Here is a 27,493-nt window from a genome sequence, read left to right as displayed (position 1 = left end):
AGCTTCGTGGAAAATGGGTGTTAGTTGCGTAAGGTAACTTATTGCAAATATTAGTAAAGCTATAAAATGTAATAAGTTTATTATTACTAAATTTTATATTATTTATAAAACTAATACAAAATTTAGTAGAAATACTAAAATTAGCATGCGTAGTAGATATCGTTGCGTTGTAAGCTTGGTTATAGATGCAATGCGTTGGGTTGGGTCGGAAATTTGTGCAAATGCTGTCGTTTTTAATAATATCAGCGCCATTTTGGTCTAGCACAGTACGACCTGCTAGTATGACGGCAGCGTCGACAGTCACGTAACCACACAATGCAAAGGTACACACATACATCAACAGCTTTCCGATAATGACCAACGAATTTAGCTAAGGACCAACGTGGACAGAACCCATTTCTTAGATATGATTACGTCTTGCTGAATCCCAAAAAGACATTTATCCTAGTATACAATATTGGCGGTTTACTGAATATAACCTAAGTACGTTCTACCTTTATGCTAGCAGAAATCAAATCTCTATGGTAATAGTTATTTGGCGTACACAAACAAACTCTAGTGAAAACTTTTTTATTTAATAGAAAATTAACTTTGCAACAATCTCCTTTATATGTAATTATATCCATAATTCACACAGGATCAAACTGATAATGCCGTAACAGGATGATGCTGTTGTCACTTTTTTTTTTAACATTGTGATAGTGCTAGCTTTCGCTGTTGGCATTATTAGGTGTTGAAAAAGAGACTCTTGTGAATAACGCCATGTGAGAAACATCTCTATTTCTACATGACTATATTCTATCTGGCTTTATGCACGATTGCTGAGGTAGAATCGAACAGAAGACGTCCACTTAGCATACATCCAAATAGCCTGATATAACGATATGAAACGATTATACAATTAAAAAAAGGTCGACACCATATTCAGTTAAACCGTACGGACGTGGACACCTTTGAAAATATGGATCCTCATTTATATTGGATTTAAAGTAATACTTGTTAATCGAACTGATAATACTTTGTCCTCCATCATGTTTCATAGTACGATGATTATTTTCTATCTCTATCGCTATCATGATAGTGGTAATTGTTTACTAACAATAGGCAAGCAGCACAACGATCCATTGTGAAATTACCTGTATTAAACAGTCGATATCAAATCCCACAAAAAGACAGCACAAATGAATTATACATATAGGCGAATATAATAACATGATTTATTATCCTCTTGCACTTACTTTCACATTTTGCCACGCCGCTTTTACGTTTTCATCCATTTATTCATCATTGTCAATATGGCCATTTTCTTTTTTGTCATTTCGTCATCGCCCACAGCCACGTCCTGTATCTATTTCCTACTTAATTTTACGCGCTATTCCTCTAAACAAGTTCTTCGACCCCGCCCACCTTTCTCGTTCTGTTTGTCTCGTTCGCTTTCGTTTGTTTTTGTTAGCTCGGGGGGGGGGGGGGGGGGGGGTGAGGGTGCGTGCGTAAACTTCCTTCTCAGCTACATCTTTTGCTATTCGGCTGTGTTCATCTATTTGTTTGTTTGCTTTTTTTGTCACATCATCTGTAGTTTTCTATCTATACGCACTTTTTTTTTATAACTCTATCCGTATATAATTATATGCATTTACGTATTTCCCTCATAAATTTCGTTCTGTTTATATATATATATATATATATATATATATATATATATATATATATATATATATATTGTTTATATTGATATATAATATCAATAACCAACGATCTCTTATATAATTCTTTATTTGTCCTCTTTGCTACTATGATTTTTAGATGTATTTTTCATACCATCATCACCATCACCGCCATAATCACAATTATTGTCGACTTCATGTCACTAACGTAAAATATTGAACAACTTCCTGTTTAATCTCTTTGTAACCTGTGTTTTTATCTTTTTTTTTGTAGTGTTATTTTCAGCTTTTTGACTATTTTTTTTATCCTTCTGTCCCATTTTTCCTCTTAACTAACGTTTTTCGCTTCGTAGCATCTCTATAATATGAATTGTTGTTGTTATTACTATTATTATTATTATTATTATTTTAACCGCGTATGCGAGCAAAAATGTGCAGTTTCATGTCAACTCTTCCTAAACATTGTTTGTAATATTATTCATCATTGTCATCATTTTTATTTTATTGTCTCTATTATTACTGTTGTTGTTGATAGATGGCACAACTGCATACACACGCACACACATACACAGTACACATGTACTTACATACATACATACGTACAGACCTAACAGCCTTTCTTACTAAATTACATTTGTAACGTTTTCACTCAGTAGCTATCGCATGCTATCGATCCGATCCAAGCGGTCCGGAGGCAGAGAGACAGACAGACTTTATGATGCGACAACTCGCATTCACACGCACACTTGTGCTTCTTCTGTCCTGGTCTGAGGCGGAAAATTGCAGTGAGGCTGCGGTGCTTCGGATACTATAATCTTGCAGCGACCGTGCCCTTACGCATGATCCTACGCACATCCTAATGTTCCTCGTAACTCTCATAGAGCTTGGCAAGCAAGTCCGTACGGCAAGATTCGAGTAGCAAGCATTCTAGTGACCCAAATAAAGCCAGTAAAATTGTTGGGGGTTGAGTCTCTCTCGTGCACCCGCAAATTGCCTTGCCCAGCAAATCACCGGGTGAACTCGCGCTAAAGTAAACATCAAACTCGATTAAGGCTAATTCGGATTCTTAAGAACGAAAAAGCGCCACTGTTTGCCCTGCCTATGTACCAAACAGTAATTGTGAAAAGCTCAGCTTAGCTATGGCAATGCTCCAAACGTATATCGGAATGCTGCCCGCTCCTTTGATTCATACACGTTTTTCTCGGTGTCTTAATATCGGAAAACAAAAGAAAACTCCTGAATGTTAGGTGAATGAACGAAGGGTGCGTTTGCGAAATGTGTGCACATAAAAGTCTGCCGTCCATTGTTATAGTATCATTGAAATCGTATCTGCCCTTCGTCGAACTGTGCGTTTAGCCTAGTCTATATTAAGTGTCAACAAGCGAGATGATATGATTTTGAAAAAAGTGTTCTAAAGTATCGTCACGATGATGAGGAAAAATCAGCATAATATATAAAGCTGAAATAAGGGAGGCACACTTCCAATCGGTCTGTTCTCTTGGTATCTTACCCTGGTCATCATGGAAGGTGCAATGATTGACTCGATATCCATACAGGGCCACCGCGGTCATGACCACTATTACAGAAATCTGACTCATTGTCATCAGGAAACTACATTAACAATCAGTCCTTCCGTCGTCGATTCATGAATGACCTCGCCGTGTTTTTCCTTGAATTATCGGATCAGTAACGTTGCGCATTCAGTGCGTTCAGTCTGGCCGATATCCAGAACTTGCGTCACCACCGCGGGACCGATGTTTTTACGTACTGGCACATTCCGTCCCCTTCTGTCTCGTTCTTTACTTTTGACAACTTCGTCTCGTGTAAGCGCACACACAATTCATCCTACATACACTTCAATCTCCCAGATCCTTGAACGCACCAAAATGTCAGTCATATATTCCCTTAGCGTGTTACCCTCAGCGTTTTACTGAGACCCACGCAGACATTCATTCACTCTTTTCAGACCCTTTCATTGTCATCGACTTACTACAATCGGCTCGTCATCAACGAGTTGCTTAGTTATCAATGACAGTGATTAGATAGCCGCTGTCGTTCGCCGCAATGGTCAACTCATGCCTCATTTATTATTTACGTCGGATAGAACAACAACAATAATGCGACTATAAATATAATTGTATCGTTTACCCTAGCTGACGGCGAACGTATTTTAACGTGTGTCGTCCATCCTGCAGTTCACTCCAAATGACAACTCTCATTTGCGACCTCATTTCGCGCGTACCGCGCAGAGAAGCAACTAGACGATAACGTATTTGTATGGAGAGTTACATCGTGCCAGAATGGTGATATCTTTTAGAAATGCAGTTAGAAACAAGAATGTCAAACCGTACGCTGGTGGTCTTATAAGTTATATCGTTTACTGATTTATGCAGATTTATTCAGCCGAGATCGTCTAGCTGGTAACAAGCAATTCAACCATTAATGCTTTGCTCAATTTACTTAATGATATTAACGATTTTTTTTATAAGGAACACTGCACGCGTTGCAAGAGCAGTCTGGAAGATCTCGATGGCCGTGCTGTTTGTCCTACATCTGTCCTGACAGCAGAAGAAAAAAGCAGTGAGTGGCTCGACAAACACTGGCTCTGTGACCTCACGCTATCTACAGAAAACAAATCGTTAATATGGTTAAACTCAGAGAAGCATTAATGGTTTCGTTGCCAGTTGCTAGCTAGGCGATGTATTTATAGACCATCTATCTGTTGCTTTTATGAAGCAACTTGCAATGAAAACTGTGTAATTTGATTTATGCTGCCTAGTTCCACTAGGATTTAGCGTTAGTCACGTTTTGCCTCATAACTGACTTATGTAAGAGTTTTGGATAATTTGAGAGAGGACCAGTCTCGTTAACTAGTTATATAGTATCATGTACGTGCCCTTTCCGACAAACATTTCCGCTAAAAATTCCGAATGACAACCGTCAGAATTTCCGCCACGGCTTGGCTTCATCAGATACAACTGTTCGTTGACAGCTAACATACTGAAGGCGGAGAATTCAAAATTCAGCGTTCGGTATTTTTCTAATGAATTCTTGTCTACTTTGTTGCCGCAGAGGGTATTGCTTTTAGTCGGCTGCTTCTGCTCAAACGTTTTAGTCGTACTTCGTCGCCTTATATGGTCGTCAACTTTTTCGGCTATTTTTTTTCCCAATTAATTCATCGGTTTCAATCAGCAACAAAAATTAGAGGAACGTGAGGAGAAGTAAAGGAACAACAATAGTACTAATGAATGCCAATATCTGTCTCCGTCCCTGTCCAAAAGATAGTGTCACGTGTTTGTTATCGCTACCCTACCACATTATTCCAATTCTCGAACTCCACATCGTGCCCAACTCCTCCTCGCCAAATAGCAGTTTAGTAAACAATATATATATATAATATAATTGTGCTATGAACGTCTCTTATTTGTTGACGGATCACTAAAGGAGAGGATGTTAACACAATGACAGTATATCATTATACAGCTCAATATACCTGACACAATAGTTTTTCTATGCTTAATCCCTATGCAGCTGATCTCGTACTAAGTTAATTGTAACATTTTTTTGTGATCGGTCTCATTGTTTACGCTGTTATTCGAAGTGGATGTTATTCGCGTTCGCGTTTGTTCTGCTTCTGCTTCTACTTTGTAATCATTCTCGCTATTCGATGTACTATTTCCCTGTATCGCAATGGAGCTTGTTTTGTGATGTATTATGTTGTATGTATCGCTTCTGTCATGTGTATGTCTTCATGTGTGTGCTTAATGTGACAGATTTGTTTTTTGTTGATTTATATTTTTGTCTATTTGCTATTATACCCTGCGCGCTATAGTACTCTCGTTCGCATCTCTTGTTTTCGCGCTAGTCGAGAGGCAATTATTACTAGTTTTGTCATTAACACGGTCTCGATAATAATGCATTATATTGAATAATTATCTCCACAATCTCTTACTTTCTCTTCCTAAATATATCTGTACGTCTTCGTTTCTCGTTTATCCTGCATATAAAAGTAGACATAATACAAATGATAATCGCTATTTTCAAGCATTTCATCGTCTGTGCTCGTCCATGACACGCTTTTCCCTCTCTCTCTCTGTTGGTCTCTCCCATATACATGTCACTTTTCCTTCCATGTTCTCCTTTCTTCTGCGTATAACGCAGATGTAAACAAACGATGGCGTTTCGACGCCTGAGGGGGACCCGCATCATCATACAGCAAAACACACACACACACACACACTCATCCGCATGAAACCTCTAAACCTCTCTCTCCCTACATTCGAATTTTTATCACTGTTTACGGCATCACTTAGCAATATCTCCCGCTTTAACGGGAACAACTCATCGTTTATCTCTCGACTGTGCGGCGTATTGTCCACGTCATATGACAACGGCGTCTCCGTACCTCCTCATGTGCAACTGATTTACCTTATGTAAATGTGTGCACTTGTGCTTTTCCCTTGTCTGCCTTGTATTTTCTATCCATATCTACCTTACCTTCTCGCTCTTGAACTAGCATTACCATCATTTTATTCACTCAGTCATGTTCTTCACTCAGCACTCATTTGCCATTAAAGCAGCATGTGATGCTGACCTCGATGACGGCCAACGGCTACGTCAAGTTTATCTGAAATGGCCCTGCCAAGCTTTCTTAACACCCATTTAAGTAGCAGAACACAATTCTTGTTTTATATACATAGCTGGTTGTTATATCGCTTTAATTGTTACCATCACCATTACCTTCTTCTAGTTTTATAGTCTGGTCTTATTGTCAAACGTTGTCTATTGTCAATCAGTCAAACAAGAACAGAAGGATATAGTAGACATCCGAAGACAAGATCAGCTGGCCGAGAGAAGAAGGAATTTGCCGAAGCGAGTTAGCTCTCAGCTAGGATTACCTAGGATCAATAACTATATATGTATATATCGTAATAAGCTTCTAGACAGCTCAGGTTCAAGTGAGTAATTTCGCGCTTCCCTTTTTCGTAAATAACAAGGTTGGCTGATAGAAGAAAGACAACATGCGAGCAGCGGTCGCGCAAAGAACCTATCGTTTGCCACTCAGCGTATGGCGCTGGCGTTTTGTCTGCGGGTGGGTTTAACGATTGCCTTCGTCGCAAGTAAGGTTAGTCGATAACCATCGTTACGAACGCCAAATTGAGAGCGAGGCATCGCTAGCAATGTCGTGGTAAGTGCGACACTAGCTATGGCGTACGTTACCAATCATCGGGATGTAAATGTGCAACTTTTAAGATACTGGGATCGTTCATTTGTTGGTTTTGTTTAGTGTTTATTCAGCGCCTTGGGGCGGCTTGGCCGGACAGTAGGATGGATGTAAAGCGCGGGACGTAGATTCGTGATTTGCAATAGTAGCTTTTTGTCATCTCCGTTCTAGAGAATACTGCAATAATTAGAAATGATCAGTCATCTTCGTTTTTTAGTTTTAATAAGAATCATATTAAAGACGAGATCGGTTTCCCTTTTCTCCCCGTATATGCACAGCAGTACATTCGACGGGAGATCAAGAACTCAGGGGAGGTAGGGGAAAGTGGGAGGCGGGGGGGGGGGGGGCATGCAAACTTGAATCATTCAGCACTGGCTCAGAAGGGCGCAAATCGTTTGTGAACCTTATCGTCTTCTATAGCTCTACCGCTGCATGCATTACTGCAACTTGTTGAAACCCCCCTTGTCATGTCCTCCATCACTTCCAGCTGTATCTACGTGTAGGTCGATTTCCCTGAATATCATCTCTATTCTTCTTATATGTCGCACCGCATAACTTCCGCGACGTTGTCAAAGAGATAGACTAACCTGTAACGCTGTTATATTCGAGTAGTGCTGTTCGAACCCATTGGAATCAACGATGTCCTAACCGGCTTTTATATGGTCATTGTACATATTATTTTGGCAGGCTGCTAGGCAAAAGCTTGCGCTCCGCAAGTAGTCAAAAAAAATTGTCCAGTAAATGCATTCATAAGCAAAAATAGCGGGCTGCTTCGTTAGTTTTCTCTTGCTCGCGTCTTCAAAATCAGCGACTGAACTGTTTGTATATCTCTGAGGCCGTTTTTCGTTAGACCGGATTTTCATGGCAACTGACTGACTGGTAGCAGTTGAGGCAGCACAAGTAGACCTACATGGTGCATGCCATCCAGATCCGACCGAGCAACAGTTCTCAGTTCAAACTAACGAATGAAGCGTCACTCATGGCCTGATCTACGCAAGCTCCGGCAGATATCTTTACAATGTTCTTGTCCTGCATTGGCCAGAGTTCCTATCGTTCATTCAGACAGAGGCAAACTGATGGGAAGGCAGCGAGGCAGGACACCCGGTCACATCGACGCTCGATGCGTTTATACGTCCGCGCACCCACAGGCCAAGCTCTGAAGATAAGCAGTTACCTGCATCTGGCAGCACAGCGATAGCTCGCTGAAGTTGGTTCCGTCTGATTGTATTTCGTCGTCGTTGTTGTCGTTGTTCTCACCGTGCCCAGCTGAGGTTCCACTGTAGCTGTTGTTACCGTCAAGGATTCTGTTTTGCATCACAAGAATATATTTATAGTTGCCATAGAATTCGCACGATCGTTACAAATTCGATTCCATTCGATCCCTAAAAGCCAGTGTCGCTGCCATCGCTTTCTGCTGCAGCAGCAGCGGCGCACCGTAATAACACGCCGAACTCTCGTTCGTGAGCAACTTTCGTAGCCCTCTATCATTTTATGCTCCTGTCGTGTCCTTGGGGCGACCCCACCTTATGATCTGCCGATCTGCACGAGCAGGCAAAAATGAGGGCTTCATTCTCAAAGCCATTCCCCTTCCCTTCGTTGTTAGTCTAGTGCATCTTGCCCCCGTCCGACCGCGCCAAACAACCGTCAGATTGACTGGGCAATAACCACGGAAGGTGACCGACCGACCGATGCAGGATTGAGGCAGAAGCACCACAAGCGACTTCGATGTATTGCCGCAGTCGTTATAGCTAATGTTAACGATGAAGTCAACGATGAGGAAAATCGGCGTGAATACGGGATGGGCACAAAAGCTGATCGATTCCGAAAGGGTCAGGTACTGCTCTTTTGCAGCTGCCATTGTCGCTCATGCAACGTACCGCCGACATCCACTTGTCATCATTGACGGGATATTTTATCATTTTATCGCTCGCGGGTTTTCCCCCTTTACCCGCAGTATGCATGTGTGTCTCGCTCTCCCTCTCTCCACCAACCGTTCTTCGCTAGCATCCATCCGGTTCTTTTTGTTCTGCAATTCTCTGTTCGTTTTCTCTCCACTTTTCTTTTCTTCCTTCCTTTCCTATATCTTACATTTCCCGGTACAATTTTGCGAAATGTTAGAATCAGACGAATAACTCGATCGACTGTCTGGGAAAAAGGCCAAGTGAGCAAAAAAAGCTATTCAACGTCCCTAGTCGGTCGAGAACTCCCCATCTTCTTGAAGCGTCCTGTTTTGACATTGAAGATTCAACCAATCGGTAAGTAGTATCTCTGCACGTTATTGCGACAATGGGGAGGACGACGATCGCGTCAGATGTGTCGCATGCCGAACCACTGTAGTTGACATTGGTGGAGTTGCAACAGTCTTCGCAGACACTCTCTTCGTGGACGCGACTCTAAAGTAACGCTTGTAAGGCCTCGGGGATATTGAACGGAGAGAAAGTGCAGTGATGCCCGCGCTTTGGAGATCGTAGAAGGAACTGTTCGGATGACACTAGAGTGATGGTCTCTACGTGGTTGGTTACGCAGAAAAAGGGCCAATATGACGACCTTATGATTAGGGTAACAGTAGGAGCCGCAGATAGAGTTTGTTTCGCTTACATACATCACACGTCGCTAGGGCCCTCGGCCAATGGTTCGGCTCGACACGTCTATTGAACGAACTGGATGATTGTGCCACGTCGTCATTTCTTGTTGGTTTTACGTGCGCTTCTTTGAGGACTTACGTCGTATGCTGTAATAGTAATAGATGCAGGCGCTTCGTTGCTTGGTGTTCGTCCGTTTCGCTTTGCCTAGTCAAAAAAATGATAAAGAGGTTCCCGTTGCAAACCGCTACAATCGATAGATTACGACTTGGACCTCGTCCAGTCTCGTTTGTCAATCCAAGTAAAAAAATGTCTGCGTGTCTTTACAGCGACACGAAATGACAAAAATCACAGGAGGATTGGGTCGGTAGAACCTCGTATCAATGTCAATGATGCAGCTAGTATGACTTGGCCAAGGAAAGAAGCCACAATACTAGCGCTACGGTTTAAGGCCGGCAGGTTTACCTTGTTTGTGACTGGGAGAGGGGGAAAACGGGAATTAATGGGCAAAGTGACGGACACTGTCAGGGCAGGCAACATGGGAAAGATAATATGGTTTTGTACGACACAAGCGTTCGGTTAGCATTGTACCGGCACACTATAAGCAGTAAAGGGCACAGATACTGCGAGACCGCCCAGCGTTCAAACACCGAGTCAGCCAAGTATTTACTAAACCATATACACTTGCCAATATACAACATTCGCCAACATCATCGTAGCGTGTAGGTTTCACTAGTCGACACTTCGTCAAGCGCAGCCGAGAAATGGTTCGTGTTCGGAGCTCCCCGATAAACATCCTCCCCTCTCCCAGGCAAACCCAAAAAGTACGCTAGTTATAGAGGAGAGTTAGTCCCCTACACACATACACACGCACTCCGATGTACAGTGGCGCAGAGCGACGCCCGCATAAGACACCTTTACCCACATATATAAGGCGTTGTACAGCTGAGTGACATCATCATCACTACCCTTGGGTTTACTACAGCTACCACTAACATCATCATCAGTATCATTTTCACCCGTTCTGCGCCTGTTGTTTGATCTCATTCCTGCCCCTCGATAGCCGACAAATAGCGAATCACATCCTCGCATTTGGAAACGAAACACACCGCCAGAACTCCTTTTCTTACCCGGGTCCGCTCCACCCCAGGGTTCTATAACCAGTCGTAATGCAAAACTGGCGTCTGTACCAAAGGTGAGCGCGGCCTACCCCACAACGACACTCTCACATGACCCAACTACCAGCTATTGCTTTGATATATATATATGAGATATATGAACAATCTCGCATGAAGTATGGAACGCACAGAGAGCAACGGACAGAAACTCGAGCAACTACAGAACAACGAGCAATAACATTAACGAAAGATGCGATGACGACGACAATGACAACGACGACAGCAGCAACAACAACAACAATAACAATGACAATAACAACGACAACAATGGCGACATCGACAGATTAGCATCAAAAAATTATTCGGAGGTAACTGGGCTGGTATCAAATAGGACGAAAACAGAAAAATATGCACTTACGGAGTTAGTTTCAGAGACCGATTGACTTACGAAAAGACACACGAAGAGAGAGAATGACTCGAAGAGCAATGGAGATAAGCTGTGAGGAACTTAACGGGTTCTTTCCTGGGCCACACATTAACGAACCAAGAATGAGGCGAGTGAAAGAAATGGCATTGTTACGCAAAGCAATGTCATCCAACTGCTTGCTTCTGAAGTGGCAGATGACCTTGAAAACAAACGAAGAGGGGCCTCTTGAAACAGTCCTCTGTATCACGCCGTTTGAGATCAAATGGAGGATGACGTTTCTTATTCGTTTAGAAGGGGCTTAACTGGAAACAGTAGCAGCCATCAAAGCGTTATAATAGTAGTAGTGATGAAATTACTAGCATAGTCTCTTGTTTTTGGGACACTGCTACTTACCCATCAAAACTAGCCATTATAGCCCCATTAAAGCGAATCATACCACTCTTATCGTATTACAAGATAAAGGCTAATAAGAAAATCAGAAAAATATGTACTTTGTAGGCTAAACCCGCAATATGCGTCGCATTTGAAAGCTGAGGGAAGACCAATAAACCTTATGCTACCATCGTACTTTGAATCGAGTCACACGGTGCCAAGAATACAACGGGAATGGCATCAAACACAGATTTAATGTCGATGAATCTGCGGATCGCAAAGCAAACAAGTCCACGCAACAAGTGAATTTGCCCAAATGGAGGCCAAATCAGAGGCGCGCGCGCTCCTAGTCCTACAACAAATCTTAGTAGGCCAGACAAAAGTCCCAAGTAAAAAATATTCGATCACACGAACACGAAATTCACGTCATCCTCATCTATTGCTGATATATCAATTCCATAAAACAAAGCTACTGACATACTTCAATATATGCTATGTATGGTAGTAGTATGATGATAATAAATGATTGTAATAATCTGTTACATCGCTCTCCTATAATTTACTCTACGATAACGTACGTTTGTAATTCTGTGTTTTTCTATTTCTTTTTTCCCCATGATTCGTATCAATGGTTTATACTCATCAAAATGGTAACATACCAGAACTTCCCGCTTGGCTTGTTGTCTTCCGCGAAATCTTCCGTTTCATCAACAACCTGTGCCTTTAATGTCCTTCCAACATTTCTTTGCGTATGTACTAGATGATATCTTACTCAATCGGCTCTAGGCAACCTCACTCTACCCCTCAAAGTCTTCCAGAAGCCATTTTCTGGTCATTAAATGTCAAGTTACTTATTTCGTTTTAGTATACGGTCTCCGTCGTTCCGCAGGCTTTGCGGTGGACCAAATGAAAAATCTTACAGCATAGCGATTATATTCAATATCGTTCTCGTAATTATGATGATTCAATCTGATACAATTAGAAGTGTTGCCCGTTACTCGTTACTGACCAGGTCTTCAAGTCGTTCTTTACCTATTTCTTCCACCCCAGTCTTCTCTATATATCGAATCCCCCGATTATTCCTTACCCTCTCGACGACTAGCCTTTTTTTTAATTTGCCTTTCCCTTGTCACAGCCACTCTAAATCTCCTCGATTATTCGGATTGTAACCTTCCTCCTTCACGTTCACTCCAACCATTATTTTCCATTCATTAAGTGAATTTTGTTGTCGCCACTGAACACTCACGGCGCGTTACATTGTTTGGGTCGATCTTCTGGCTTATCTGTTTGTGTGTGTTTGTGTATGTATTTATAAACTAAGCGAGTCGTATCTACAAGAAGCATACCATTCACTATTAAGTGATCTAGGAATATTGATAGTTATCGTAGAGAGGTGAGGCTGAACAAACTGTGGGGACGCAAACATGCACATTGCGACTACGTTCTCGCTTGCGGCGCGTCGCCGATTCCTCAAGCGATGCAGCAATACAATCCCTTCGGTAACGCTGTTGTGTCCGACGGCTGAACTTGTTGTCACCGTTATTGTTATCGTCAATATAGTTGACACCTCAATGCTGCCGACGACTTCTGCCTTAGTAGCAGCTGTTGTTGTTACTGCTATAGATCTTCATTGTGTAGATGTTGTTTCTCCTATTATCGTCGAACGATGATGACTTGATTGCCATCGCCCTTGCTAGCACCGGAGCAGCTTTTAGCTACCGATGGAGTGATTAATCAATTGAATGATGGCATTAGCGGCGCGGCAATGAAACCGATTCCGACCTCGTGGGGGAAAGCTGTGTTAGCGACAGTAATAACAAGAAATAGCCATCATAACTACAGTAGCAGCAAGAGTGACCTCACTGCTATAGAAGCATCGTTTTCGTCAGGCATAGTCGACTACCGTACAACAGGTGTGAGTTTCAACGGTTCCTCGGGAGGGGCAAATTTTGCGTTGAACAATTTGACTGGCACTTCGCGCTGTTTACCACAGCTGCGGCAGAATCCAGATCGCTAGCGTAATAAGAACCATTCAAATGACTGCTTTGAAATTGTTTACGCTCCATTAGTAGACGTACACAGATACACACGCACGTGGACGAAACTCGCTGGCTGTTACTGTAGACAAAGTTTCACGCAAGCATTTCCCGCCTGTCTGCTTAAGGCCGATTGTTACGCCGAAAGAGGGCCTCCTCTCGAGGAGAAGTTCGCTTTAGGCTAGGCTAGTGAAATAACCAATCGATAACCACAACTGATGAATCAATCACACTGGGCAAATCACCACCATCTTTGTGAAGAACATTAATGAGCCAAGCTCAACTGAAGACTGCTACTTTACTGTGAGACTCGGAGGTGACGATTGCGGTACAAACGGTTTTACTGCGACCTTTTAATTTTGTATTGTCGCCTCGCTCTCATTTCTGTTAAGCTGATATTATGGCGGCGATTGCTTAGTGCATTAAGTATATTGAGCTCTAACAGCGTGCGCTTGGTTTGAAGCTCTGTGGCTCTAAGACAGTGTGTGTCCCATAAGCATTTCCTTTAAATGTGCTTTGTCATCTGCACTTGATCATGAATAAGTGCGTTTTTACCCCAGGTTTTAGGACCACTTTTTACCAATTGCATTCACTTCATTTCCTTCGTGTTCATGATTAATTTGCTTTGAACGCGCCGCAGTTCATCGTAAAGCTGTTTCCCTCGTTTTTGCAAGCTGATCGCCGCCCTCGGCCATGTTCCAATCCAATTCGCGTGCAATTTTCTGAACGTTTCCTTGATTTTTGAAATCAGCTGCTATCACAATAGCCGTCTACTACAACCGCTGTCACCACTACTGCGTTAAGCATGATAACTTTAATGCAGGTTTGGACCCCGCACACGGCTCGTTGTCTCTGTCCGACTACCGTTGCAAAGGCAGGTCTCCTCTTCGAGCTTGTGCTTTGTGCGTCGCTTCCTTTTTTCAATATTTGCGCTACTCGTTCTACTCTCTTTAGTTTCTGTCAGAGAGTTTATCTTTAGCTGTGCGCCGATATTGCTGTCATCAGTATCACCTCGATCAGTAGAAGTCTACCTTCTGAAAACTGTCGCGCTACTATCGCGTGGGTTTACTTTACGAGGTGTCCTATAAGAAAGCTGCATGTTCTTGCGCCGATGGAAAGGTATGTGGAGCATATCCTTAAAGGAAGCCAGAAAATCACCAGGGTTCGCTCCGTCGACTGCCTCTAGAACCCCGGACGTGACCATCATGAAACGGCATTTCTCGTTGTGTCTTGCACAGCCGATCACTATTTGCCCATAGCGCTGTTCGCGAAAACATTATATCGCGCCAGTTTTTGTTTAGTTTTTGTTTGTGCTTTGCTATTTCGGTTGGTTACTCCCATAAGCTCCTAAAAAGCTGTCGCTGTTCTAGTCGTAGTTGGTGCTGAAGGTGGCATAGACCCGTGCATATGGTAGATGGCGCGAATCTCCGAAAAGCGGAGATTGTGCATGGTTATCAAAACAACCCCAGCAATGATGATGGCAATAATATATTTAATCAGTTAATTCTATGTAGTAGTAGTGGTAGTCGCTCGCTGTCACTATTGCCGTGCTAACTATTTTCTTCTACCTTTTCCTCGTCTTTACTTCTCGATTCCATACGTATTATATACAACACGACTGAACGCTGCCAGTTTTTCCTTCGCTCGTATCAGGTATATTCTTTGTCGCTCGTTTGCCTTCAATCGTCCCATATATAATAATTTAGCATCGGCTTCACGTGCACTACTTTAACCGTTGTCGTTATCAGATCACTTGTTGCTATTATTGTAGTTGTTGTATATATCGTCGTGTATGATCGCTTCTTTACTGTAGTACTGCTTTCTCTTCTATTTGTCCGTTCATATTATGGCTGAACTCCACCGTCCGTTCCCGTGCCAGCACTTTGGGCGCACTGTAGACTCGACATGGATCCTTTGTAATCAACGGAACTGATCAACTCGCAATAGTACATCACTTTCGATTTGGCGCTTCCAAAATCAAAATAGTCGCCACTCGTGCCTCCGGCACGTTTCCACTGTAGGACATAGGATCCCGGTAGTGATGTGACATACGAACCCTGCACACTTTCACCGTCACAGCATTTAATTGGCTGCTCGATAACATGATAATCTTTCCCAGGAACCCAGTCCTTGGGCATGACGGCGACGGCTGGTTCGAGCTGCAGATTCTGCAGTAGCGGCAACGGCGAATGGGGACCAGTTGGCGATACCACTTCCTCCGTTTCGATGCTGGCTGAACGACTTTTGGAGCCCGATGGAACTCCGGCAACGGCCGCCTTCACGCTCCGCAGTGGACAGCGGAACACTGCGAATGTGACGTCCTGCTTAATGACGTCAAAGTCCCAACAGAGAACACTTTTCACGTCCTCAACGTCAATTACTACTTCATGTACAGGCTGATTCTTTATAAGCGACACCGAATGGTACATGCTGTCGTAGAAAATGGACTCGCCGGCCCATTCGGCCTTTTCACGTTCGTACTCTTCCTCCGTCATGTAGAACGATTTTGGTACTAAGCCTCCTTCAGCTATATGAACAGAACATTGGCCACCGAGAAAATCTGGGATGTATTTCTGGTCGATATAGTCCGAGATACCCTCTCCTTGAGGTCCAACGAATATAAACTTTGCTCGAGTGTTTTCGTTTATAAACGTACTGACCAATGTCCAGAGAATAGGGAACACGCGTGGTGCTCGGGTTACTAAACAGCGACCCATGGTTTCGGGGTAGTTTGCTTCAACAACTTCAATTATGTGGAGCAATGTTTTGATGCCGGGCCGCCAGAGATGGCGCATATTAAGTCCTTCGAGGTCGAGTAGGCACGTCCACGATCTCACGGGTTTGCCGAGCTTTCGCGTCGCCTCCTCCGTGAGCTGTAGGCCCTGCTCGCAGATATGCAGAACCAACTTCATAACACCCTCCTGACCTATCGATTTAATGAAGCCCTTGATGTCAATCTGACCGAGCCGGAGCACATATACAGGCCGGCCGTTTTTATCGCTGTAGTGCCACGCACCGGGCAGGTACTCTTTGACAATCTTCGGTATTTGATAGTTCTGCAGGATTTTGTCCACTGCGTACTTTTTACGCCACACGAGTGATTCGCAAAGCATCTCGCGAGCCTTCTCCTGATTAAAATCGCGCGCCTTTAGGAAACGGATAAGCATCTCATCAGAGGGTACTTTGCCCTGGTGGCTCTCCGCCATCCAGTTTTTGAGCATTACCAAATTCGATTCTTGAAATGGAGTAAGATGACCTAAGCATTTCTCTATATAATCCGAATCTAACTTCATATGTGGATCCGACTCTATATCCTTTAGGACCGAATGTTCACGCTCGAGTGGCAGGTGTTTACGGAGGGTTGGATCGTCGGATTTCTTTCTCGACAGCGGCTCCTTTTCCTTTGGAACGGTGATCGGTGTTTCCTTTACCGTATCCATTGCTGCGGAACCATTCGCTTCTGTCGTTGTTGATGTTGTTGTCGTTGTTGTCGCGGTCACCGTGGCTTCTGCGACAGCACCATTGAAACTTGGATCGACCCAGCGCTCGACGTGGGTGATGCCTTCATTTTTCAGCTCCTTAATATAATGCTCAATAATTTCCCTGCCTTTGGCGATGTCGGCCGAATACTGTTTCATCGCAATTTTCTCCACCGTCGATTCGAAGCCGAAAAACGATTTCATATCAAGTGACGCACTCTGTTCGAAACACGTCCAGTTGGGATTCTCCGGGTGTACGGAGTAGACACATAATTCCTTAATAGTCACACGTCCAGCAAACGACTCATTCCAGGCATCGATTCGAAGGGTGCGGTTACGGCGGTCAAGGATGTTCTGTTGGATGAACAATAAGTACTCGACACCCATTACTTTCTTTAATAGGTATGGCACATCGAAGTGTAGCTGACAGCGTCGTTGCAGCTTCCGTGTCGAGCTGTCGGGCGAAACCTCCTCGAGAATGATATCCGAACTATGCATGATCGGAATCATTGGGCAGGTTGGAAACCGTCGTTCGTACGCAGCCATGACCAACTCAAACGGGTACTTGTACACCCGGACCGGACCTTGGTATTGCTGAACCATCTTGGGCGCTGGACGGCTCGGGGCCTCCCAGGCTGTTCTTCGCCTTGGCCCACGGCAGTCGGTTCAGCACCGCTGATGTCTCTCTCCACCGCCGTTGTGGTCGTCGTAACGCAGCAAATCCTACCACCGTTCACTGGCTAATAGCCAGTCAGGAACAAGCACAACGTTCTCACCAAACTGTCATGCCACGAAGCTAACTCGTTAATGACCTGCCTGCTCCTCACCTGTCAATCACACCTGCACACGCACTCTGCACTATACCTTCAAAGAGGCGCCACCTGCACTTCCACCATCTACTGCACTCCGCGGCACATCGCGAACAACTGAGGCCAAGCTTTTAGGCCCAAGTAGTCGCTCCAGGCCAGCAGACATTTGTGGCTCAACGCGAAAGCAGCGCCCTGTACGGGAGAGGGCCCACAGAAGAAGTGGTGGGTGAACGAATTATAATCGCCAGTAGCAAATTATTAGAAATGCATTGGTTCGGATAGTGATGCTTTACGCTAATCATATCATTAGTTGAGAATAACATTGTTCAACGGACTGTACAGTAGGTGGCAAAAGCTGTATAAATGAGAAAAAATTGTATTTCGCTTACGAGAAATTCGAAAAACTGCCACGTTCTTGTTTTGGTTCGACCCGCCACCTTTAAATCACGACGAAAGCGGCAGCTCGATTGGAGGATCACGTTTTTTGTTGTAGAATTACTGTTGGAAGTGCTAGCAGTAGTGCCATTTAATAAAGCTAATAGGAATCTCCTACCGTTGACCAACTCGCTTCATTGTGGTAGGTTCGTCCGTAAATAACGAAAGAAAGACGAATCGGTGTGTGTTTGTGCAGCGATATATGCGAACCAGCGCATGTTTAGTCTAAAAAACGTGCATTATTCCACTACAGATACCAGCGGAGTGCTACCATTCATTAGCCGTTCGACGCAACGATAAACGGGCTCAAGCCGTAATCAGTTGGTATCATTTATGAGAATTGTTTTTGTTTTCCATTTATACACGTGTTTAGATGGCGCGTATGTACAAACAACTGCTCTCTTGTGAGTGGGAACGAATCAATTTTGAACAGAAAACACTGAGTTCTTAGAGACACCTTGTGGTAACTTGCTTGAGGTGAAACTGCTAGAAAGTTCTCTCAGGGCACCGAACTTATATTGTTAGGTCATATAACATGCTACAAATATTACTGACTACCTGCTCAAGGAATGGCAGCTATTTAACAGTAACATTGTGCGTTTGGAGAAACGTAATTCCCTGTACGTTTTTAAGTCGCATTTGTAGAATAAGCATAAATTCAGCTTTTGACAATATATCACTAACATCTAGTTTTCTCCCAATCGCTCTAGGAGCTTACCAAAGATCACTGTGTGTACACAGGAACTAAGAAATTGAATTAAAGAAAACTTTGGTGCCAGAGACAACCATTCCGTGTTTCAAAGAACTGAGTTAGTCTCTGGAACAAGACTACTGTTTGAGAACGTTTTAGTACAAAGCTCCAAAATAAAACTCCTCCTTGTTGTGGAAATTTACGATAAACAATGTTTTTCTTTGAATTTCTTCAACGTCTGCTTCCCGACAGATAAAAGCTACGCTATTAAGTGCACGTCCGTCACAAAACATACTTCGTTGTACTTCAGGCACGTCCTTGTATTTTAAATGCATTGGATTTGCTGGTCTATGGAATACTAAACATTGTTCCGCAAAAAATTTGTATTTCATTTGGAACATAAGAGTATAGTTGTTTTTTCTACATAAATTCATTTTAATTTCACACAGATAAGTGTCTATCAACTTATATAGATATTATTTTGTTAATAATCTTACTTCTGTTACTAGTAAAGCACATGTTCGTGGTTTGTCTATGCAAGTGATTTGGTAAGCTTCTTTGAAAAACCTGTGCAGGCAAACTCTCTAATAATATTTTGTATCGGTGCGGATGGCTGACAGAGATGACAGAATTAAAACATTTAGCGATAACCTAGTTAGTTCAAAGACATTACCACAAAATATAACCGGAACTCAGAATGTTATTGGTTTCAACTACTCTTTAAATAATAAATATTATTTTTTTAAACGAATAAATATTCTTTTTTGATATCCATTCAGTTATTGAAGCTGGATGTTAAGTAGATGTGCTTTCGTTATATTTTGCGTCAAGTCTTTAGCATACGGCCTAAGCAGCGGTTCAATCTATTATCGTTATCGAAAGAATGATTAAGTTTAAACAATATTTGCATTTCTTGGATTGATACAAGATCAAGGGATCCAACTTTTGCTGCGATTGCTCTCGTTACGATTTACTTCATGATCGTCTCCAAATATAATCTACGTTGACCATTGGCGAACCACACTTCTATGTTCCGCTGTGTTAGTACTACAGAGTAGAGGAACGTGTTATGGTAACATCATTTGAAATAATTCTGCCGCCACTTACAACATATTTAACAGGTCGTTGACATGTGTGTGATAAAATTCAGAATAAAACTGTGTACCTTATATAGATATCGTGCACTTTTACAGGGTTTAATTATTGAATCATTAGCGCAAAAGCCACTGTGATTATTAAAGAGTTAAATTCCAAGAGCGTTCGTTTTGTCTGGGTGTGCCATTTTCCTTTGTGCTGAACAGACAGCGGTTTTTTTCTGCGGTACCAGGAGCGTCTGGTAACTGCCTCTAAGAGTATGAGCGACCTTTTGTACTGAGTTAACGTGGGCAGATTACATCGAGAAGATTTAGCTAAGCTAGATCTTCCAGCCAAATTTTTTATAGATAGAGTTTGTGCGCGATTGGGTTATGTCCGTGTCTGATGATTTGCTACGAGATTGATTCTCAATTTTCATAGTGAACTTTAAAATTCTCTCCTTGTCGTCACATATATGTTAAATGCGGCTAGTGTTTGTCCAAGTAAAGTAAATCATTTCTATTCAGGTGAGTAAGATGAACGAGCAATCACCAGTAGCGTTACAACTGCTACTGTTACTATTACTAGATAATATTATGCAATAGTAAATTTAATCTTTAATTTGTGGTATAGCAACCAATGACATACTGTATTCCTAGGCTAGTCCGCATTAGGGGATTGGGGAGTATCACGGCCCGTGTAGTATTGTCGCTCCTCTCCGTGTATTTGCGCGCGCTCAGATTCGCTCGAAATCAATATCTAAGAAGTTCATTATATAACTTAATAAACATCGTCGCAAACTGTGATCGGTTTTCCGGGAACATAGGACGGCTTGGTTTTTGTTCGTAACGCACAGTGGCTTCAATTCTATTGATCTATTATTGTATTGTTAAAACAGTATAACTATAGCATCCGAGTTAAGAGCATACGGTAGACGGGAAAAATTTGTCAATTGTTTACAACGAAACACGACATGTTCTAGTTCGTCTGCGCCGGGTACATCTTACCGACACCGTCATAACCCAAGTAGAAAAATAGTATTTTTTTCATTTGTGATGTCTTACATTTACTGTCCACTGTCTAGACCCACTTTTGAATTAATATTGCGTCAATGACTTTGTGGATCTCAGAGATGCTTTCTTCTCTCTGGATTTTTTACTGTCTTCGAAGACGAGTCGCAGATCTAACAATAAGCTTGTCATGAGTTCACATCCTACTTGGCTGTGCTTTCGTGTTTCGAAGGCAAAACGGATAGAAGGACAGCCAGCTAATCATTTTTCGTTCCTTTCCGTTCAATGATCTCAATGATGTTATATTCTGCCAACATGGCAGGAGTGGTCATCTTTAATTTTTACGTGAGCTTTTTCGCAATGTACCCGGTTAGCTAAAGCACGAAACCCAATGGTGGCCGTAGCCGACGTGGCTGTTTGGAACTTTGTCGCGTGGGTGCCTCTTCCTCGTAAAAGGGCTCTTGGAGGACACGTCGTCCGTATCGCAGACACTGCTTAACAGACCCGTGAATCGGATGGAGAAAGAAAGATTTCTACGAAGAGCGAACGTCCTTCGGGGACACGCAGCGACATGAAAACACGAGTGCTGTAGTACTCTCCTACTGGTTTTTACTTAGAGACCGAAACGTCGCTGATATGTAGTACCGTGCCGAACCGTAAGCGAGCCGAAGTAGGATCATAGCTAGATGCACAATGGAGTTCGCCTCAAAAAGAAGCCTAAATTTATACTAATCGCGAGCTTTGCCTTGGCAACAGTACTGTAGAAGATTTTAAAGTATGGAAGATTACGCGCTCGTTCAGGCTTCATATTAAATATGCTTCGTATATATGTATTTTTCAAACTGTTTGAATACTGACCACACAGTCTTGGTGGGGAACATAAGCTAAAGAGCGATCCTGATTTCACTACAGGTGTTGTAAAGATGCAAGTGTGCCTTATCTGTACGAACGATTGCAGCGATTCTTGTAACATGTAGACTTTGCTTTTTGTCGTTTGTTGCAGATTGATTTGGGGTTACCTTTGCCTGACCTAACCCATAGATAATAGAATAACCATCACTAGTTGTTTATTGAAGCTAAACGATAATTGTTGTGATCAAACATTGAATCAGTTATTGACTTGGTAGAGAGATTTGAGGTGGAATGACGTGGTGTTTTCTGTAGTGATAAACTATCAACGGATACATACCTGCGTGATGCTTGTGTATGAAAGTTAATTACACGTGCATCTTGTGTCGTCGGCAATTTTTGGCGCGCCAACGTGTAGGATTACTGTAAATGGAAGACACAATTAGTCATTATAATTATTGGTAATTGTGTACCGGTGTTGTATTAATGCTAAATTGTAAATGCCGGTAGAAGAATCAAAAGTATGATAGAAATCTACAATAGTATGTCTTGGTTTCGTTTGTTGTTTCATTATTTTGCAGCATGCACGCACTGATGCACGGTGTTCTTGCGAATGGAAAAAAAACCTTGTTATGATCACGTGCTTGCTCTAGCTCGATGGTGGTTACAAATAACTAGAAGTATGTTACTTGCCGAAACGAGTTAAAATGTATGTGGGACAGTTTGGATATTTTTCCAGATATCTACGATTATGAGATTTAATCTATGCACGGGCCCCTGTGTGATAGAAGGTAGTTCGTACCAGCTCGATACATCTTTGTATTTAAAGCGCATGATTTTTCAATGTGATAGCCTCATCTATGGGAGATGTTGCAGGCGGTATAATTGTGAGTGAGCAAGATATCAAAATTACACTTGGTCTTCATGCTTAGTGGTGTGCCTTGCGGCCAATAACAGATTGAAAAGTCAAGAACGTAATTAAAAACGCCATCATATTGGCTCGTCAGCGCAAATTTGAGACTCATCCCTACATTTCATGAACGAATATTATTCGTAGATATACCTATGTGGCTGTGTGAATATCGGGTGGTGGGCAGGTTGCTTGGTAGCTACAGAGTCTTCATTTTACATTCATCGTAGTTGCGGGGGATCCCGCCGATGAAAAGCAGATCTATTCAGTGAAAGCTCTCCAACTGTCACATTACTGCTCTGTCCTCTTGTATGTATAGAGTGGACTTACGAAATGTCAAATATTATATATGTATATATATCTCTCGACGCGGTAGCTATAATGGCCAAGCCTTTAGTTGAACGAAGCATGGGATTGCTGCTTCAGGTCTCGCCAGCGACATTTATTACACAATCTGTGGGAAGAATTAATACATATTTATCTATATACTTCATAGTTTTATCGAGTGCCGGAGTTGAGTAACCCCCAAACATAGAATCCAACAACTTTATCAACTCATGCATAATAAATCGAGTTTCTACAAAACTAAATCTAAAGCGTAGATCTGTTTACATAAAGAGTTCTTTCTATCCCCGCCATCGTGTACCACGTGTCACATACACGCAGATAAGCGTACAGTTCGGTGGCAGACTTGCACTGCTTTGTCATCGTGCCGTCTTTCAATTTTTAATTACACGCCAGACATCTGTAAACTGCTCCCAATTTCCATTTTTTTAGCAGATACTAGTGAAGAAGTCACCGAAGGCGAAGCCGCTAGACCACAGGAACTACGTAGCGTGCGTATTCGAAAACAGCTAAACACATTCGAGAGGATGTTGGGTCTGGAGTGAGGTCCAGTGTATGCATTATTCGCTTGCGAGGTCTTGCCGGCTTTGCTATGTAGCTGTGAGAAGACGCTCTGCATTCTCTGGATACTATATTTTACTCAACATGATAGTGAGCGATGGGTCCTTAGGCTCTTCATAGTCTTTCGTTGACTGTGTCTTATTCCTTTTGGCCACGTTCGAGTTCATTCTACGGTTCCGCCATCAGAATGACCTTTCATTTATTTCACTAGAATACAGTCGTCCAGATCCCCTTAATATCCCTAACCATCATCAGTCCCTATGTAGAGGCGCGTAGTCTAGAAAGAGGTTAATCCAGCCGGATCAGCCAGAAATGGATGGTCGGATTAACTGCATACGGGGTGGTGGCAAGCCACTTGAACGTTTGCGTCACTCAGCAGTTTCGTCTTCGTCTTCCTTTTTTAGATCGCGTTCGTTGGCTCGGAGAGTTAAGCAAGGGCGGCTGCAAGCGCTTGTCCTACGGCAATTTTGAAAGTGGAAACCTTAGAGCAATGGAGCGGGCGGGAGCAAAAGGACGAAAAAAAGTTAAAGGCACGATGGGACCCTGCGTAAACTACTGATTCCAGAAGGACTTATAATGCTGTGGTAGAGGCCATATGTGCCACAAAATCAGCTGGAGATTGCATGGGTGAGGCTAAAGGAAAAACGGGGGAAGAGGAGCACAAAAAGCAGAACAAGTAACAGCTCAAGCGGAGAATCCAGGTTGGGTTGTAGTCGCAGGCACTGCTGCTGCTACTGCCACTAAATTTGCTATTTTTTATTTTTTCGTTTTTGGATAGCTGCAGCTTTGTGCTTTGCGTCGGTCCGAAAGGAAAACTGATTTCGGCCCTTCCAGCTAACCCAAACTAAATTTAAGTCGCCTTTGAGGCCACAATTGTATTCCATTCTTTTAATGGCTGGCCTCTTTTTCTCAGCAGTCTCTCGTTGAGCTTGGATTCTGAACTTGCTGAAGGTTATTCGGAGAGGGAAATGCCACCAACGAAATTCGATGAAAATCGGTTGGTTTAGTTTGAATTTTCTACTACTCGCACTACCTTATATTCGTCACCAGGTGGCTTTTTCTTCGAACTTTCGTTTAGTCCCACAGGGTTCGCAGTGGGTCGAGTTTGGATTTATATCTGATTACGTTGACTCCTGCCGCTGATCATGTGTATACTACAGGTAATTACATTGATTGCCTATGTATATATAACGCGTTTTTTATGTTGGTCTGTCTAGATTTTCTGCTTCGTTTTATTTCCTGTAAGAGACAACTGAGGATCATGGCGACGTCTACTTCATAACAAACTCCTGCTTGGCTTGGTGCGAGTTGACGGAGCGACCAACCTCGCTCGGTCCGAATCTTTCAGACGCAAGTACAGACGTTTCAATCCAAAAGCCCCTTCCTGTACTGTATAGTAATCGGAGCAGCAGTGGAAGCAGCTTGCTTTCCCTACATCGTTGTTCCATTGTTGTACGTTATTCGATGTCACCCGCTAAAAAAGCTAAATTTCTCTTATTTGTCTCTCTTTTGATCGTAGTTACAACTCTATTAGCAGTTTAACATAGTAGCTTTATTAATTGTTGCGTAGTGTGTTTTTGCGTTGTCCTACACGAGGACGGAACAATCTTTAGCCTGAACAGTTGCGACGGCAGCGACGCTCGACTTAATGAACATACTTGCGACGTCGACCCATCTGAGTCGGAATCATGGGGCCAGAGAAGCTGGCAAAAATTGACCTGATTTGCTAATATATAGTATAATGCTATCACTTCCGCCAGACCAAATCTGTTTTTCTCAAACCTCACCTCTCCACGGTCCTCCGTTTGTTATGTGCAAGAAGATCCTAGAAAATAGGCAACCTGGATCCGAATGTTTTACTTTGGCCATTGCTGGCTTGTAGGTCGTGTTTTCCGTCTCCGTTTATTCGCCATAGCTAAATCCAGCGTTCCTTCTAACCTGATAACTAGAGAACAACCGACCTAATCAGTCTGGCTCGAATACTGTTATTAACCGATGCTGTCGATGTCTGTAGCCTGTAGCAACATAACAAATGCAAAAGAGCTACCACATTCCGTTCTATTCATGTAGGATCGCTTCTGTTGCGTCAAGCCAGTGCAGCTAGTTTTGTTGCTAAACATATTGCACTATTTACTATGGCAGGAAGTATGAAGAACCGTGAGTTACGACTACGATAGCATCAGCAGTAATCCGGCGACCGTCCGTTAAGCCAAGGTGTAGAGGTCGCTTTGACGGGAACGGCACAAGCCATACAACAGTAAACAAAGAGGCGTGCTCTAATACTCGGCCATATATTACACAAGTATAGATACATAAATCTTTTGGTTGCGTACACATAGACACAGGGATAGTTTGCGACACGATGTGCTTTGGCCAGTGACCTTTGGTGTCGCTGTTGATGGACCGGAGGGAGAAAATGGCTTTACTTTGCTTATATATAATAATTTACAACATTTCCTTTTTATTGTATAACAGGACATGATAGGATAGGCTCAACTATTCGGTAGGCTGTCTAGGGAACATTGGGACAGAAAATAGGAAATAGAAAAGAAGCACGAAGTTAACTAAATTCGCGAGGACGACCTCTTCTTCACAGAACCTTCTGAAATTCACGCGGTTACGTAGAACCCTGGCGGCGGCCGATTCTCGCAATGCCAGTTACGTCGCAAGTTCCGTATGACCCAAACAGCCACTGTCTGATGTATAGATATCCTCAGAAGCTTTAAAGTGAATTACCTACTAGCTACGGCACTATCTACTAATGCTACCGGTGTATAGGGCTGTCTCGTAGTGCACACTGTGGACGATATACGTACATGTAAGGGGTGGACTCGTATGGGGATACGGACAGCAACCAGGGTAGGATAACATGCAGAAAATTATTACCGAGATAAAACAGCAAAGAATATATAGAGGCAACTAGAGGCGGGACCGGATTCAAACAGGAACAGTTATTTATCAACCTAGGCAGCGAAACTGCTTCTACCTAAGCCAAACCTTTCTACTTAGAGTTTGCGGTTTTTGGCGCCATATGCTTGCGGCCCGTCTTACAGCCGCTGCGGGCTCTCCATAGAACGTTAGCAGCGTTACGGCTCAAGTTTACTCGTATGGCAGCAGAGACTGCTGCTGTTAATGCTGACCCTACTTTTACTACCGATGTTTGGGCTAAGTGGCTTTCGCTAATGAAGTCGCGGCGGGGTTACCTTCTCGTGATGGCTGCGGCCCCCTCTTTTCTAGCGCTATTGCTGGTACTGTTGTTGCGGCAGCAGCAGTATACGTTGGACGGTAGGTCCATTTCCCAGTGTTTGGCGACAAGCGAACGGCCTATAGGCCAAATGTATCTCGTTGCATATCTCGCTGTTGCCGGAACAACGTAAAGCTGGTTCGGAAGCCTCTGCTGGATGTAGTGACTGAGGTGACTAAGTTTAGTGCTAGCAAGTACACCCGGGAAACAGAAGAGTTACAGTAGGTAGCTCGAAGGACTCTATTGCATGACAAATGACGGAGTTGCGATGCCGATAATTAAAGTCGAGTCTCATCCAGTTGAGTTCGACCAGGTTATTTGAATGAAAACTGGTGGGATATATGAAGAAAGCGCAAACATCAGGATATCTTGAAGTAAAATAGATATCAAGGGATAGATTTGACAGTTTTTAGGTGGTGCTGAATATGCGCCTCTACCGAGCTAGGCGACTTCGACTAAGTTGAGAGAGGAAGAACGTGAGTTCTGCACCTAAAACAGGTTATGCCGCTTGAAAAGGCTGCTTAAGGGCCAACTTTTTGAAAGGCGTTTCGCTCCCAAACGTCGTCTTTAGCTCCAAAATAGAATTCGAATTAAGCAAAATAACATCATGAGGTATTGGAGTGGACAGAGTTTCGTTCTGAGATCTTTGTCGCTGCTCAGAGC

The 27,493-nt window shown here is 43.0% G+C and overlaps 2 protein-coding genes across 6 annotated transcripts in view; one reads left to right on the top strand and one right to left on the bottom strand.

Annotated features, from left to right (window-relative positions):
- Nucleotides 1-1,186: 1,186 nt before the first annotated feature.
- retm (real-time) lies at nucleotides 1,187-17,857 on the bottom strand. Its single transcript, XM_022802210.2, has one exon. It carries the CDS (start codon nucleotides 17,503-17,505, stop codon nucleotides 15,268-15,270), a length of 2,238 nt encoding a protein of 745 aa, XP_022657945.1. The 5' UTR covers nucleotides 17,506-17,857; the 3' UTR covers nucleotides 1,187-15,267.
- A 64-nt stretch (nucleotides 17,858-17,921) lies between these two features.
- LOC111249355 (tRNA (guanine(6)-N(2))-methyltransferase THUMP3-like) overlaps nucleotides 17,922-27,493 on the top strand; it is a 39,263-nt gene continuing 29,691 nt past the window's right edge. For 2 of the 5 annotated variants that reach the window (XM_086988336.1, XM_022803131.2), the window contains exons 1-2: nucleotides 17,922-18,466; nucleotides 23,991-24,213. In XM_086988336.1, coding sequence (XP_086844462.1) covers nucleotides 24,182-24,213 — 32 coding nt within the window. In that variant the 5' untranslated portion in view covers nucleotides 17,922-18,466; nucleotides 23,991-24,181. The remainder of the gene's footprint in view (nucleotides 18,467-23,990; nucleotides 24,214-27,493) is intronic. The other 3 variants (XM_022803124.2, XM_022803126.2, XM_022803127.2) reach the window with 3 other exon arrangements.

Source organism: Varroa destructor, unplaced genomic scaffold, assembly GCF_002443255.2.
Source record: "Varroa destructor unplaced genomic scaffold, Vdes_3.0 BEIS01000004.1, whole genome shotgun sequence".
NCBI classification, from domain to species: domain Eukaryota; kingdom Metazoa; phylum Arthropoda; class Arachnida; order Mesostigmata; family Varroidae; genus Varroa; species Varroa destructor.
The sequence above is the reverse complement of the archived record's forward strand: the minus strand, read 5'-3'. Positions and strand labels throughout refer to the sequence as shown.